At 40.6% G+C, this 14,440-nt stretch overlaps 1 protein-coding gene across 4 annotated transcripts in view; it reads left to right on the top strand.

Moving 5' to 3' along the window:
- The window catches only part of LOC118387017 (protein EFR3 homolog B), a 64,393-nt gene extending 54,815 nt beyond the window's left edge, over window positions 1-9,578 (top strand). For all 4 annotated transcript variants that reach the window (XM_035775103.2, XM_052523844.1, XM_052523846.1 and 1 more), the window contains 6 exons: window positions 1,528-1,655; window positions 1,992-2,083; window positions 2,161-2,209; window positions 2,378-2,484; window positions 2,655-2,704; window positions 3,493-9,578. In XM_035775103.2, coding sequence (XP_035630996.2) covers window positions 1,528-1,655; window positions 1,992-2,083; window positions 2,161-2,209; window positions 2,378-2,484; window positions 2,655-2,704; window positions 3,493-3,598 — 532 coding nt within the window. In that variant the 3' untranslated portion in view covers window positions 3,599-9,578. The remainder of the gene's footprint in view (window positions 1-1,527; window positions 1,656-1,991; window positions 2,084-2,160; window positions 2,210-2,377; window positions 2,485-2,654; window positions 2,705-3,492) is intronic.
- The last annotated feature ends 4,862 nt before the right edge of the window (window positions 9,579-14,440 follow it).

The following is a 14,440-nucleotide window of genomic DNA, read 5'->3' as shown; positions in this document are numbered from 1 at the left end:
CTGTAATCGCTGCCAACGGTGCTTCTAAAAAGTATTGGGTGTGACTACTTATGTAGATTATATATTTCTGTATTTCATTTTCAATAAATTTGTCAAAAAATATATGTTTCGACTTTGTAATTATGGGGTATTATGTGTAGATGGGTGAGAATTATTATGATTTGTGGAATAAGTCAAGGGGTATGAATACTTTCTGAAGGCCCTGTATGATATTATATTATAGGTCTCAGAGGTAGTTCTAAGCGATTAACCCGAAATGTTGATTTTTATTTTTTTAAACAACTAATTGACCGACATTGGTTCAATTATTTTGAATTCCATTTTGTTCTTTGTTTTCTGCAAGCTTAATTCACACATTGCACAGTTTCTCTAGAAATAAATCAGATCCAACCTGAACTGTGCGATGGGAGTTTCCAACAGGCCAATATTCTACATAGTTCATCGCATAAAATGTGGTAATTAACTACAATGAGCATAATCTATTGTGCATCTACTTGTCTGGTCTGTGTTTCTTTTATGCCTCCTACGGAAGAAACAGAAGAATGCGAGATTTTGGGGAGATAGAGCAGCTGTTGCTCCCCGAGGTATCTACCTGAAAATACATGATCATAAAAGTATGCCTTATTTACTTTGAAGAACTACTAAAATAATGATTTTGTCAGACAGCATGGACAACAGCTCTATAGAGATGAGATGAAGACTTGGAATGAAATAATAGTCATCACTTAAAACAAATGTAATATACACAACTGAAATATTTTCGTAAAGTAATGTGAATAAATGATGTTTAATTAGTGATAAGCATTAATGGGCAGTCACTACCATCATGGTACTTTTATTCATTGTTTTATTCTGTGTTAGTGTTCAAATCAAATCAATTTTGAATCGAACCGACCTCGAAGTTCACTAATCGCTCAGCACTCCTCAGTGAATAGGAGTAGTAGTTCTTCCCACAGCTCTCTTGTATTCTTTCCATTAGAAAGACATTTCACTTAAGATTCATGAAGCATTCAGCCACAGTCAACACAGCTTTTAACAGACCTTCCTTCCTTTTCGTGTCAACCCGAAAATCCTATTAGTGATGCATTTAAAGAGAGCTATTCTAAGTTCTGTGTGTGTCTGTGTCTGTGTGCTCTTTGCTGTTTGTCGCTCTGTGAACTTCCTCAAGGCTTTTGTGAACTCTACAGATGAAAGCAGTGCAGCTTATGGATGCAGGGTTACTTTCCTCCATATATTGCTTTCATACTTCATCTCCCCAGTCTTTTAAGATGTGGAGTAAATAAGATCTGGAGTAAATGGAGAAGTTTCCTCCCATTTATTCCTTCTCTGATCTTCCTTCTGTCTTTCCATGTCTTCTGTCACTGTCCGGTCCCCCTCTTCTTTCATCTCTCTTCTTCCCCATCTCTCTTACCATTTGTCTTCGGTCTCTGCGCTCTCCGTCTCTTCTTCCCTATCTCTTCTTCCCCATCTCTCTTACCGTTTGTCTTCGGTCTCTGCGCTCTCCGTCTCTTCTTTCCCGTCTCCCAGACTCCCTGCCTCTCTGGAGAAGTTGGAGGGAGATGTTCTGTTCCAGCAGTCTAAGATCACAGAAGTCTTGGGGGGCAGCGGCTACAACACAGACAGGCTGGCCACACCCTACATCCCTCAGTTCACAGGTAACACACACATTTCAACATGCACGAGAACATGTGCTCAACTCTTACTAAGATCAGTAGCTTCAATAAGGATGGGTGATGAGTAATCCAACTGAAATGGTTAACCTTTGGAACAGCAATGCACGCAGCCTGTGTTTTGATCCATGCCTGTAGAGTGAATGGAAATAGAAAAGAGGTGAATTGCACCTCTTCTACAACTGAGTTAATAGTGTGTACTGTACCTTCGTCACTGGGTGACCACTTTGTTGTTGATTGAATCCCAGATTGTCTCTTTAATCCCAAGCCATTGTACTCATCGTGGGTCATTTTTCAGCTAAATTCTTGTGTTTTCTCTAGACGAGGACCGTCTGTCCAAGAGGAAGAGCATTGGAGAGACCATCTCACTACAGGTGGAGGTGGAGTCAAGGAACAGCCCAGAGAAAGAGGAGGTAAGGAGAAACACAAACACGTGCACACCAAAAATGTCCCCCGTCTCTTCTGTCCCTCACTCTCTCTCATTCTACAGAGGACTCCAGCAGAGGAGATCACATTTGAAACTCTGAAAAACGCCATTGGTAAGTACCCATCAGCATTATATCACTCATGAGTCATTTGGTCAGGCAGCAGGATATTGAGTTAGCTGACAGTAAAGTGTTCTATTGGACCGTTATCAATCTGTCCCTCCAAGGACATTGTGATTGTATCAGCAGTACAACAATACCGAAGTGTGTGTGTCTCCTCAGTGGACAGTGTGGGGATGGAGGAGCAGGAGAGAGAGCGCAGGAGGCAGGTGGTGGAGAAGTTCCAGAAGGCCCCCTTCGAGGAGATAGCTGCCCACTGCGGTGCCAGGGTAAAAAAATATATATAATTCTACCCCCATGTTTAAAGAACCTAAATTCTGCCGTTGCATGATTTGAATATCACTGAGTTTTTCAATCCATTATCTTACTTCTGTATTTTTTATTTTGTGGCTTCATTCTATTTCTGACTCTGATGCTCTTCTCTGCTTGTTCTTTACAGGCCACGTTGCTGCAGAGCAAACTCAATCAGATCTTTGAGATCACAATCCGGTAAGAAACAAGAAGAAAAGAAAGAATAGTCCAAACAGAAGCTATGATGATGTAATTCCCACTAGAAGTGCTCAGAAACATCCACTCACACTCAGTACATTTCTTCAGTTATCATTCACCATTCAGTTCATTGTGTTCAGTATACATTGTAGACATGATGAGTGTGTTTGTGTGGGTGGAGGGGGGATGGTGTTGCTCAGGAGCCAGATATTTAACAGAGGTTAGCGTTTATTGGCAGGGTCTCGCCCTGGAGGCAAAATTGAGCTGTTTCAAAATTGGCTATATCGTAAATGTGCTTTTTGGTCTTAATTGAAGGTTAGGGCTAAGTATTAGGGTTAGGTTTAAAGCTGGCACGGTGGCTGTGCCAGCTATTGAACACTACAGTGCAGCCTCTGGTAGACTACTCATCTGAATAAATGCTAACCTGCACATTTTTAACAGGCCAGGTTGGAGGGTACAATTATATCATAATGTTAGGTGCATTCTGAAGTTATTTTGGCTCTTGGTATGGGCACAAGTAGGCACACTATGACTTGAACATAATAAATTGGAATGAATAGCTTCACCCCCTCCCCACCCACATAAACACATACATACTTCTCACCACTGTAATGTATGCCAGTCCACATGCCAAAAGAACAGAGGATTCCCGTAGGCACTTAGTATGATATAATTGTACCCTCCAATCTGTCCTGGTAAATATCTGGCACACTCTATGACTTGAGCAACATAATTTGGAATGTTTTAGAACACCTTCCCCATGTTCTCTCTCTCTCTGCCCTCCCCAGACCCCCTCCCAGCCCGTCTGGCACCATCTCATCAGGCTACGGCCAGACCCAGAGCCGCTCGGTGCCCGTCTACGAGATGAAGTTCCCTGACCTCTGTGTCTACTAGTCCTAAAGGTCAGGGGTCACCCTAGGAGGAGAGGGGAACAGGGGGTGTTGAGCTACAGCAGCCCTCTGTGTTAAAACAACTACAGACACTGTGACCTGCTCCCCATTCTCATCCTGTCAAGAGCTACTGACATGACTGACCATGTGTTTTTTGCACTGTGATCGCAGACTAAACAAAGACAACCAAAAAGGCAGCAGTGTGAGATATCGACCCTTCAGCCTTTGCTCGGCCCCTCCCCCCATCCTAAAAATTCCCATATGACTGTCACCGGCTTGGGTTAGACTGTAGCCAGAAAGACCGTGGAGAAGAACAATGGATGGACTGAGGATGGATAGAACAGGGAGGAGAGAACATGGTGATCCCCAGTTTGAACCTTCTTTTCCCCCTGATTAACTTACTGCATGCCCACCACTCTAAACACCACCCTTGATCCCATTACTAGTGTCTAGTCGTTGTCCTAGTTTATCCCTCACCGGATGCATTACTACCCAAAGTGCACCAACAACAAAATGGCTAATTGCCAAATGTAACAAAATCAAATGTTCTCATTAGTTTTATTGTATTGCAATTATTTTGTTTTTCAGTACTGGAAAGGGACAACGTTAAATACCTGACAATGGAAGCTGTAATGAAAAATGTATGGAATCTAGTGTTTTAGTTTTCAGTGGGATGACTACTTCTGAAACACTATCCCCACTCCCTGCTCAGACCATTCAGTTCTAAGTCAACGGTGCATTGTGTTTGCTTGGTGCTTTTCATGTCTTTTTAGGTTTTTATTTGAAGTCTCTGGGGTGAGAACGCCAGAGTATTTTTTTGTGTCGCTGCGTGTTAGCCGGGTGTGCTTTTGATGCTGACCCGAATGATCTTCATTTTGTATTTTTTACCCCCTTGCTTTTTAAATGTTGTATATTGTAATCCATGATTTGACCGCAAAGGTTAAAGTGTGTGACGTGTGTGCTGTCCTCCGAAATGTGAGAGTGCCCTACAGATGACAGCAGAACTAGATTCAACCAGTCCAACCGTTCATAAAACCAGTCATAGCTTTCCCACTAAGGATCTGAAGAGTGTACAGTTATGTTTACATGCTCAAACACAAGCATATGGGTCGTTCCATCAATACGGTGCCTTTTGAGATGTGAAACTTATGATTCCACCTCATTTTAACATTGTTGTAAAGAGTAAGATATACAAATAATACTATATATAGTAAGTGCCTATTAAGTGGCAAATAAAGTAACAGGATTGACGATTTCATTTTAAGTCAGCCACAAATCCCATTACAAGGGAATTGTAAGCTTGTTGTGTGCAACAGGGAGGGGCAATTGCATGGATTTGTTAAAACATTTCTAGGCTGTCCATATGGGTCACAGGCTTGACGTGTTATGCTTGACCCACTCAGTTTTCACCACAAAACACCAGAAAATGGCCAAAAAGAGTGGAACCAGCTCACCTGCTCTTATATTACGATTTGACTATTAGATGGTTAACATTTCTTGAAGTTCTTGTTTTTTTTCAAAGGAATAGTTTCACCATATTCAGTTCACATAACAGGGTTAACCATAACCATAACAGGGTTAACCATAACCGGGTTAACCATAACCATAACAGGGTTAATCATAAAATGAGGAACATGTTGTTTTTTACCTTAAAATGAATCACTAATCACATGAAATAAATGATCATCTTCAGAAATGACTTTGTCAAAGCAACAAGGGCTTTGATGGTGAAAATTTGTGGGGTTAAGTATGTTAAAATCTTCCTGGAAGTCAGAGGGTGCAAGGAAGGACATGTCAAAATGCTGAATGTTGGCACTTTAGCAAGTCTTTATTCATATACAAAAATCTGTATTTAGTTCTCCATATGGTCTATAATAAAGGGCACTTCTTTGACTATAACAGGCTTTTAAAATTGAATATTGATGCACAATTTCAAAAGGTGCTCATTTTGTTGAACGACCCATATAGACTAATTAACCAACCCACATTTATTATTTGTCATATACAGATCTGCTATCTTAATTTTATCTCTCGGTTGTCGCAGGAAATGGTAATTGTAGTGTATTCAAGGTTTAAAAAGGCTTCTAAAGTTTGTAATTTCCACTTAAAAATGTGACTTGATTTGACCTAACGAAAAATGTATCATTCCCTACAAAAGTGTCCAATAATTATAATCTACATAATTCACATTTCCTGTTGCTGTTGGATTATTTTCCTGCTGTGAGAAGCAGGGTCAAATTAAGATTGTGTACATGTAGGGTTACATTACATATCTAGCTATAACCATGATGTAAATTTAGTTAATTTTGTTTGTGTATAGATCTATAAATATACATTTAGATTGCACTGACTCGCCATAGTTAAGGGAAATATCTACTAATATGTTTAAGAGTGTGTATGTGTGTATGTATATATATATATATATATATATAAGATAGCCCACTGAGAACTAACCAGCATGGCATCAAATCAGGACGTACTGTGTCTGGAACAGGGATGGCCTGTAAAGAGACTGCAATATTATGTTTAGAGTTACTGCCAGACAGAGAGCAGTGGAGGAGAGTGATGAAGATCTAGGGAGTAGTTCCATCAGACATATTAAAGTGCGATTGCACTTCCTGATGTAGCCTCATTTTGAAGATTGCTCATTAAGAAATTCCAGTGGCCATGGCTGAAGTCAAATGAGAGTTGTCTTAGGGGTGTGGATTGATGTGGGTGTGTTGTGTTCACTTAATCGTACCCTGACAGGTACTGTTGTTTGTCCCTCCTGAGTCACTGTACAATAACACAGCCACTTCTTCAAAATAGTCCAATTTTAATTTAAGATCAATAAAAACATCTGCAATTAATTTAGTTGTGCAATTTTAGATCTAGCTAAGGTGTTTGGTGCAGTATATCTCAAGTAAATAAATGTGCATGAAAAACTAGTCTGCACTGCATACAGTCTATCGAGTCGGGAAAGTCTGGCTGCGCGCTCAGGACTGATTTCTGAGAACAATAACTTGTCTACAACTTCATCATCTGCAAGCTGTTTATCAGTGCCCAAAATCACTTTCCAGCTAAATTACAACTCTGTTTGTCAATGAAGCTAGCAAGTAGTAGCTAGAAGGCGTATTGAGCACAACCAGGCCACAATCAGCTTATCAAGTCACTCAAAATTGAGTTGCAGATGGGATACAAGTGCGATATAAGATCTCAATTCTCATTTTGCCCCAAAAAAGTGGCAGCCTCGGGGGTTTGACACTTTCAAACACATCCGCATGTGGCCAGTCCTTAAAGGGCTTAGGGCCAATGGTTATTTCAACATAACATTGGTGACGGGTTGTCTTATGTCAATTGTAATTGGCAGGTCTGTTTCACTGTCTGGAGGTTCTGGCTGCCAGTGGGCATGATCCTAATCCATACCCAACACTTCAGGAAGTCTTGACCTATTCACTTCATAAACTAGGTTTTATCCTATTTCACTTTGTAATCAATTTTGACACAAGAATGAATGTTTATGACTCATATCGATGCCACACAGGCCGTTTTAAAACCGAGACGTTAGAGATCTAGTGTGTAGTTCCCTCCGACATCTTAACGTCTGTAATACACCAGAGAGATGTTGCAGGAGGGAACGCAAGTTAGAAACATACCCCCCTCCCTGTAATCATACTGCCATTATTATCCTTTATTACAACTAGAGTCAGTGTGTTTAGTCCAATGATAGTGCCACGTTATTATATCAGATCCTCCTCATCCTTTCCCTACTGATGACGTCATCGTTATGGTTGTTTGCCCTTTGTGAGTGGAGAGAGACGAGCCTGGACTGGACAGATACTGGTCACAGAAGTAGCTTCTTAAGGATGTCTCTGCCGGTGTGTCTGGGGCTCGTACTTTCAGCTCATGCTCTTACAGATTGTCGCAAAACAAAGTACAATGGCAATAATTATAAGTCTTATGATGGTTTGAGGTTTTCTGAACTAGCCAGATCAGGCAGTCTAGAGTCCAGTTTAGCCACCTCCGAAACAGACTGGCCTTCCAGGCTGAAATAGAATAGCCCCATCTGAAGATGTTCTGTATTTTAATAAATGACTTCTGTACCTGGACGGTGCTGTGACACCTTCTGTACCCGTGACATGTGAGACTCCTTCCTTCCTGTGCTAGTGTAAACTGACTCTCAAACTGTGCTAGTGTAAACTGACTCTCAAACTGTGCTAGTGTAAACTGTGCTAGTGTAAACTGTACTCGTGTAAACTGGGTGTGCTCTATATGTGTCACTGTCATAACCAATTGATGTCTGTCACTGACAAAATGTCATATTGTGATTAGTGTTAACTGCCCATTATGCAGTGTTCTGTAAGTTTGGTTCCTACTATGTATTGTCTCTGTCAAGTCAACCCATGCCAGTAGTTTACCGGATTGGCCATTGACGTTTCAATTTTTACAAGGTTCATGTTTACTGAGTAACTTTGTCATTGTGTGTGTTCGTCCGTGCATTCGTGTGTGCATTTGTGTGTGCTTGTCTATTCAGTCATCACCCCAGACCAAACTAATGATCAGACCCAGTTTACAACCCAGTCCATTAACTCCTCTTCCTCCTTCTCATGAAGAACAATGTAATCAGCATCACGCAGCTCTCTATCCTTCCAACGAAGCCAATAACAAGTCACGGTAACAGATGAACACTACAGTGTTTTTTTGGCGGATAATACTGTAGTATTTACTATAGTGTACTTCAATATTCTATATTAAGTACTACACATGATCGGGGGATACTACATTGTGTAGTATAGTAACTACTGTAGTATTCTATAGTAAACTTGTGTTTTTCATGTGGCTACCTTTCTTTTGAACTAAACAACAACAGTTCTGCTTGGTGTAAATCTAATGCTTATTAGATCTGTTCCACTTTTCTGTCCACTCATCTCCTTTTCCTTGTATAGTAAATGTAGCTCTTTACATTGTAGTGCTGTAGGTCAAACTATCTAATCTGTGAACTTTGCACTTTAAACTGGATTCCCTAGTGACAGAGGCAGCTTGTACATGGAGAAAATGCCTTATGATGAGTGCTGGACCTGACTTTGCATGCTAGTGATGTAGCTACATACAGTTCAATGACCATCTAGCTGAATTTATATTTGTTACTGTTTCTTCCTGATCAAATTTCCATGAAACATTTAATTTTGTCTTTGCCAATTGCACTGAAGATGTTCTGTTTCAAAGAAACCTTTTGCTGAAATTATAAGAAAAACACATACTTTTTAGTTGAACTGTATGTAGTATGGCTGTTGTAGAAGTACCAATGTCGTAAGATGTAGACATATTGTCAAATACAGTCAGACGCCCACACAGTTGGTGTACATTTTAACAGACAGAGCTACGTAGTAGTAGAAATCAGCTTAGTTCATTGCCAATTAGTAAAAGAAGAGACCGTCTTAGCATTGGCAGTGACGTTGAGGGCTTCCACCATTTGAATGTAGTCAACTGGGTGGAACTTCCAAATTCAGACAACCATGAAGAAAATTGACTACTTCAAAATGGTGCTGCCCATGCTGTCACATACCCTACAATGCCACAGATATAAAGATAAGTCCTCTATCTATCTCTGAATAAAGCTCATCTCAGAAGTGAGACTGGACTGTGGTAGAATGTCCCCCTGTGATTTCACCTAGCTTTTCCAGGTGAAATTGAATTATTTATGTATAATAGGCTACAGTGTTTCAAACAGTCGTAGGTTTTTCCTTCACAATACAACAGCATGCGGTTGTGTGTGACTGATTGTCAGACTATAGGTGAGGTGTTCTCCCTCCCATAGTGTGATGGACTGCAGTATGTGATGTTTGTATTGTTATTAAAACACTACTGTGCAGCACTAACTGACTGACTGACTGTATCCTCCTGATCCTGAATTTTTGTCCTGCTCAGCTGTTTTTTTTTCATCCTGATTGTCATTTGATTGGTTGTCAAATAAATTAACTTTACGAATGTTGGCGTTGCCAAAATATGCTGGTATGGTGTTTCTTTCTGAATCTGTAAAGGTAATCCTGATTGCAGCAGCGCTAATGCATATTGTAGCATTAAAGGGTGTTACCATACCCACTGAGGGTAGGACAGTGCTCTATTGGGTAGCTTGCTGTATATCTGACAGCTGAGTGAAGTGTGACTTTTAAGACTAAGGATTTAAGAATATAATTCCGAATGTGTCTCTGAGGAATGAGAGACTGTCCACCAGTACAGCACACGGTCTTCTCACCTCATTAGTGAAAATGTACTCTGCTTCAGAGAAAAAGAGATACAGTGCCTGATGAAAGTCTACACAACTCTTGCAGCACAGTCTTCACATTTTGCTGCCTTAAAATGAAATCAAAACATTTAGTTAAATTAGATTTTTTTTTCTGATGTACACAACCTACTTCACATCTTCAAAGTGAAAGAACAATTATAGAGAATGTTACACTTAAAAAAAATAAAATAATTCAAACTAATTTCTCTTTGTCTTCACACCCCGGAATAAATACTTAGTGGAATCCCTTTCAGCAGCCATTACAGCTGTGAATCATTTTGAATAAGATTTGACCAACTTGTCACAACTCTGAGGGCAACATATACCTATTGTTTTTGTAAAAATTTCTCTGTAAATTTGGTTGGGAGTCATTGATGGAAAGCAATATTGGAACACTCAACACTTATTGGAAAGCCATTCTGGTACGTCTTTGGCATACTTTTTTTTTTTTTCTCTGAAAAATAAAAACTATACCAGGGTTAATTATTTAGAAGACAGAGGTGGGGTTTCCTCAAACTCCTGAGATCCTGAGTTGTGCCAAGTTGTTGGTAATGCCAGCCAAAGGCGTTTCCGCTATGAATTATCTTAGGTGTGAGGCTTACACATAACATTCTGAGAACCATATGTTTCTTAGGTGTGAGGCTTACACATAACATTCTGAGAACCATATGTTTCTTAGGTGTTATTTTTTTTTTCTGCAGGTAACTTCATGTTTCTATTTAATGTTATGTTCTCAGAACATTAAGCAAATGTTCAATAGAAACCACAAAACTGTAAAGTTCAAAGGACAGTCTTAAGAATGTTATTTACAAAATACTTTTTCATATATAGTGTATGTTGACACCCCTTCAAATTAGTGGATTCGGCTATTTCAGCTACACCCGTTGTTGACAGGTGTATAAAATCGAACACACAGCCATGCAATCTCCATAGACAAACATTGGCAGTATAATAGCCTTACTGAAGAACTCTGTGACATTCAACATAGCATTGTCATAGGATGCCACCTTTCCAACATGTCAGTTTGTCACGTTTCTGCCCTGCTAGTGCTGCCCCGGTCAACTGTAAGTGCTGTTATTGTGAAGTGGAAACGTCTAGGAGCAACAACGGCTCAGCCACGAAGTGCTAGGCCACACAAGCTCAGAACGGGACTACCGAGTGCTGAATGTGTCGTCTGTCCTCGGATTAAGGTGACCATGCACAATGCCAAGCATTGATTGGAGTGGTATAAAGCTCGCGGCCATCGAATCACGCTTCACCATCTGGCAGTCCGACTGATGAATCTGGGTTTGGCGGATAACAAAAGAACGCTACCTGCCCGAATGCATATTGCCAACTGTAAAGTTTTGTGGAGAAGGAATAATGGTCTGGGACTGTTTTTCATGCTTTGGGCTAGGCCTCTTAGTTCCATTGAAGGGAAATCTTAACGCGACAGCGTACAATGACAGTCAAGACGATTCTGTGCTTCCAACTGTGTGGCAACAGTTTGGGGGAAGGCCGTTTCTTGTTTCAGCATTTCAATGCCCCTGTGCACAAAGCGAGGTCCTTACAGAAATGGTTTGTCAAGATTTTGTGGAAGAACTTGACCGGCATGCACAGAGCCATGACCTCAACCTCATCAAACACATTTGGGATGAATTGGAACGCTGACTGTGAGCCAGGCCTAATCGCCCAACATCAGTGTCAGACTTCACTAATGCTCTTGTGGATAAATTGAAGCAAGTCCCTGCAACAATGTTCCAACATCTAGTGGAAAGCCTTCCCAGAAGAGTAGAGGCTGTTATAATAGCAAAGGGGTGGAGTGTTGGCTGTGCCCACTAATTGGCCACACCTGATCTTAATGAGTGCTTTTTTCCTTCACTTCCTCACTGATGCCATGCCACAATAAAAAAATACATGTGTTTGCATGATTAATGCCTAAGCAAATTCATTTCCTTTGTCGCGTTTATACAGACAGCCCATTCTGATCTTTTTTCAACTAATTGGTCTTTTAACCAATCACATCAGATCTTTTCACATCAGATCTTTTTTTTAGAGCTGATCTGATTGGTCATAAGACCAATTAGTGAAATAAATATCAGAATTGGGATGCCTGTGTAAATGCAGCCCATGTGTCCTACAGTATATGTGCTTGGAGTTCAAAACTGTTAACCTAAATTAAGCTAGCAGTGTTATTAAAAGTATTATTGAAACATGTTCTCAGAATTACCTTCAAATAACCTATAATTTCTGTTCCCTCAACGTAAATAAAAACCCCCAGGAAAACTTTCAGAAGACCATAGTAAAACATGTTTTAAACGCTTCCCTGCAACCAAAACATTTCCAGAACTGGCGACATGTTCACTTCCGTTCTCATAACGTTTAAAAAACATTCCGTTTTACCGGTCAGGAAACGTATGCAGGGCTTGTCCAAAAGCTCAAGTCACTTGTTCCCAATTTAAAGTCTGTAACTGCATGGGCCAAAAATGTGATGGAAAACTGTGTTGTATGATGCAAGGAAACACTTCCAAAAATAACATTCATTATTATCACTGGTATTGACAATGGAAGGCTGCTAGTCTCGGATCCCATGTATTATACAGTATATCCTGCCGTTGTGACCTTGAGCAAGGCATTTAACCCCTCACAAAGTAAAATACTGCACTGATTGACTACTGTATAAAACACACCGTCCGTCAACTTTCCATCTGGAAAGCTACCAGGGTGGCAGGCTTTTGATCCAACCCTGTTCAAAGTCACCAGTCAGCTTATCAAGGTCCTGTTGAGCAGCTGATTCTTTACAATGTGGTGTGTTCGAGCAGGGCTAGATCAAAAGCCTGCACACCCTGCAGCATTACAATTACAACCAAATACTTTTTGTGTTTATAAAATAATTCCCTCATTCAATAGATCTTTAAAGCATAGGAGTTACTTGTCAATTAGGCTATTCTAAGATTTGTATTTTTTTTTACTTTGTCAGAATTACATAGTATTGATGAAAGGAGAATCCTAGCAAATTTTGATAAGTTGAGAGACTGCTTTACAACCAGCGTATGTAGCGTTGGTTTCATCAACTGCACACCCGTATCAACTGTGTGTCTGCCATTTGCAGATATACACGAGTGCTAGTAGAAAGTTATTTTAGGACATCGGACATGACAATGACATTGATACATGCTAAATAGTTAACTAGCGAGAGAACCAGCCAAACTGCACTATGTTTTGAATTGCCTATCTAGTTAGTCTGAGCATAATGTCGGCAAATGAGATGGCTTCCATTTTACCATCCTGTAACCAATTGTGCTGTTGTGTATGTTTTTTTGCGTTATTTGTAACTTATTTTGTGCATAATGTTTCTGCCACTGTGTCTTATGACCGAAAAGAGCTTCTTGATATCAGGGCAGCGATTACTCACCCCGTACTGGAGGAATTCTTCTTCTGCAACGTGTCGCACGGGAAGGATTTACATCCTGACGCCCGACAGGAGGAAAAGACGGAGATATTGTGTATGACGGTCCTGGTGCCCTGTAAGGATCCATTGCCGAGAGAGTAAACTACCTTTACCATCGGTCCTATTAGCCAACGTACAATCAATTGATAATAAAATAGACGAACTACGAGCACGTATATCCTACCAACGGGACATTGAGAACTGTAATATCTTATGTTTCACCAAGTCGTGGCTGAACGACGACATGATTAACATACAGCTTGCGGGTTTTAAGATTTGTCAGCAGGATAGAACAGTGGCCTCTGGTAAGACAAGGGGCGGCAGCCTATGTATATTCGTAAACAACAGCTGGTGCATGAAATCTAAGGAAGTCTTGAGGTTTTGCTCACCTGAGGTAAAGTATCTCATGATAAATTGTAGACCACACTATTTACCAAGAGAGTTTACATCTATATTTTTCGTAGCTGTATATATACCACTGCAGACCGATGCTGGCACTAAGACCACACTTAATGAGCTGTATAAGGCCATAAGCAAACAGGAAAACACTCATCCAGAGGCGGCGCTCCTAGTGGCCGGGGACTTTGATGCAGGGAAACTCAAATCGGTTCTACCTAATTAATCTCTACCAGCATGTTAAATGTGTAACCAGAGGGGGAAAAAAACTCAAGACCGACCACCTTTACTCCACACACAGAGAGGCGTACAAAGCTCTCCTTCACCCTCTGTTTGGCAAATCTGACCATAATTCTAAACTCCTGATTCCTGCTTACATGCAGAAACTAAAGCAGGAAGCACCAGTGACTCTGTCAATAAGAAAGTGGTCAGATGAAGCAGATGCTCAGTTACAGAACTGTTTTCCTAGCACAGACTGGAATATGTTCCAGGATTCTTCCGATGGCATTGAGGAGTACACCACATCAGTCACTGGCTTCATCAATAAGTGCATCCATGACGTCGTCCCCACAGTGAGTGTACATACAAACCCAAACCAGAAGCCATGGATTACAGGCAACATCCACAATGAACTAAAGGTTAGTGCTGCCGCTTTCACGGAGCAGGACTCTAACCCGGAAGCTTATAAGGAATCCTGCTATACCCTTCGAAAAACCATCAAACAGCCAAAGCGTCAATATAGGACTAAGATTGAA

This window comes from Oncorhynchus keta, chromosome 8 (genome assembly GCF_023373465.1).
Source record: "Oncorhynchus keta strain PuntledgeMale-10-30-2019 chromosome 8, Oket_V2, whole genome shotgun sequence".
Taxonomy (NCBI): Eukaryota; Metazoa; Chordata; class Actinopteri; order Salmoniformes; family Salmonidae; genus Oncorhynchus; species Oncorhynchus keta.
This window is presented reverse-complemented; position numbering and strand designations above follow the sequence as displayed.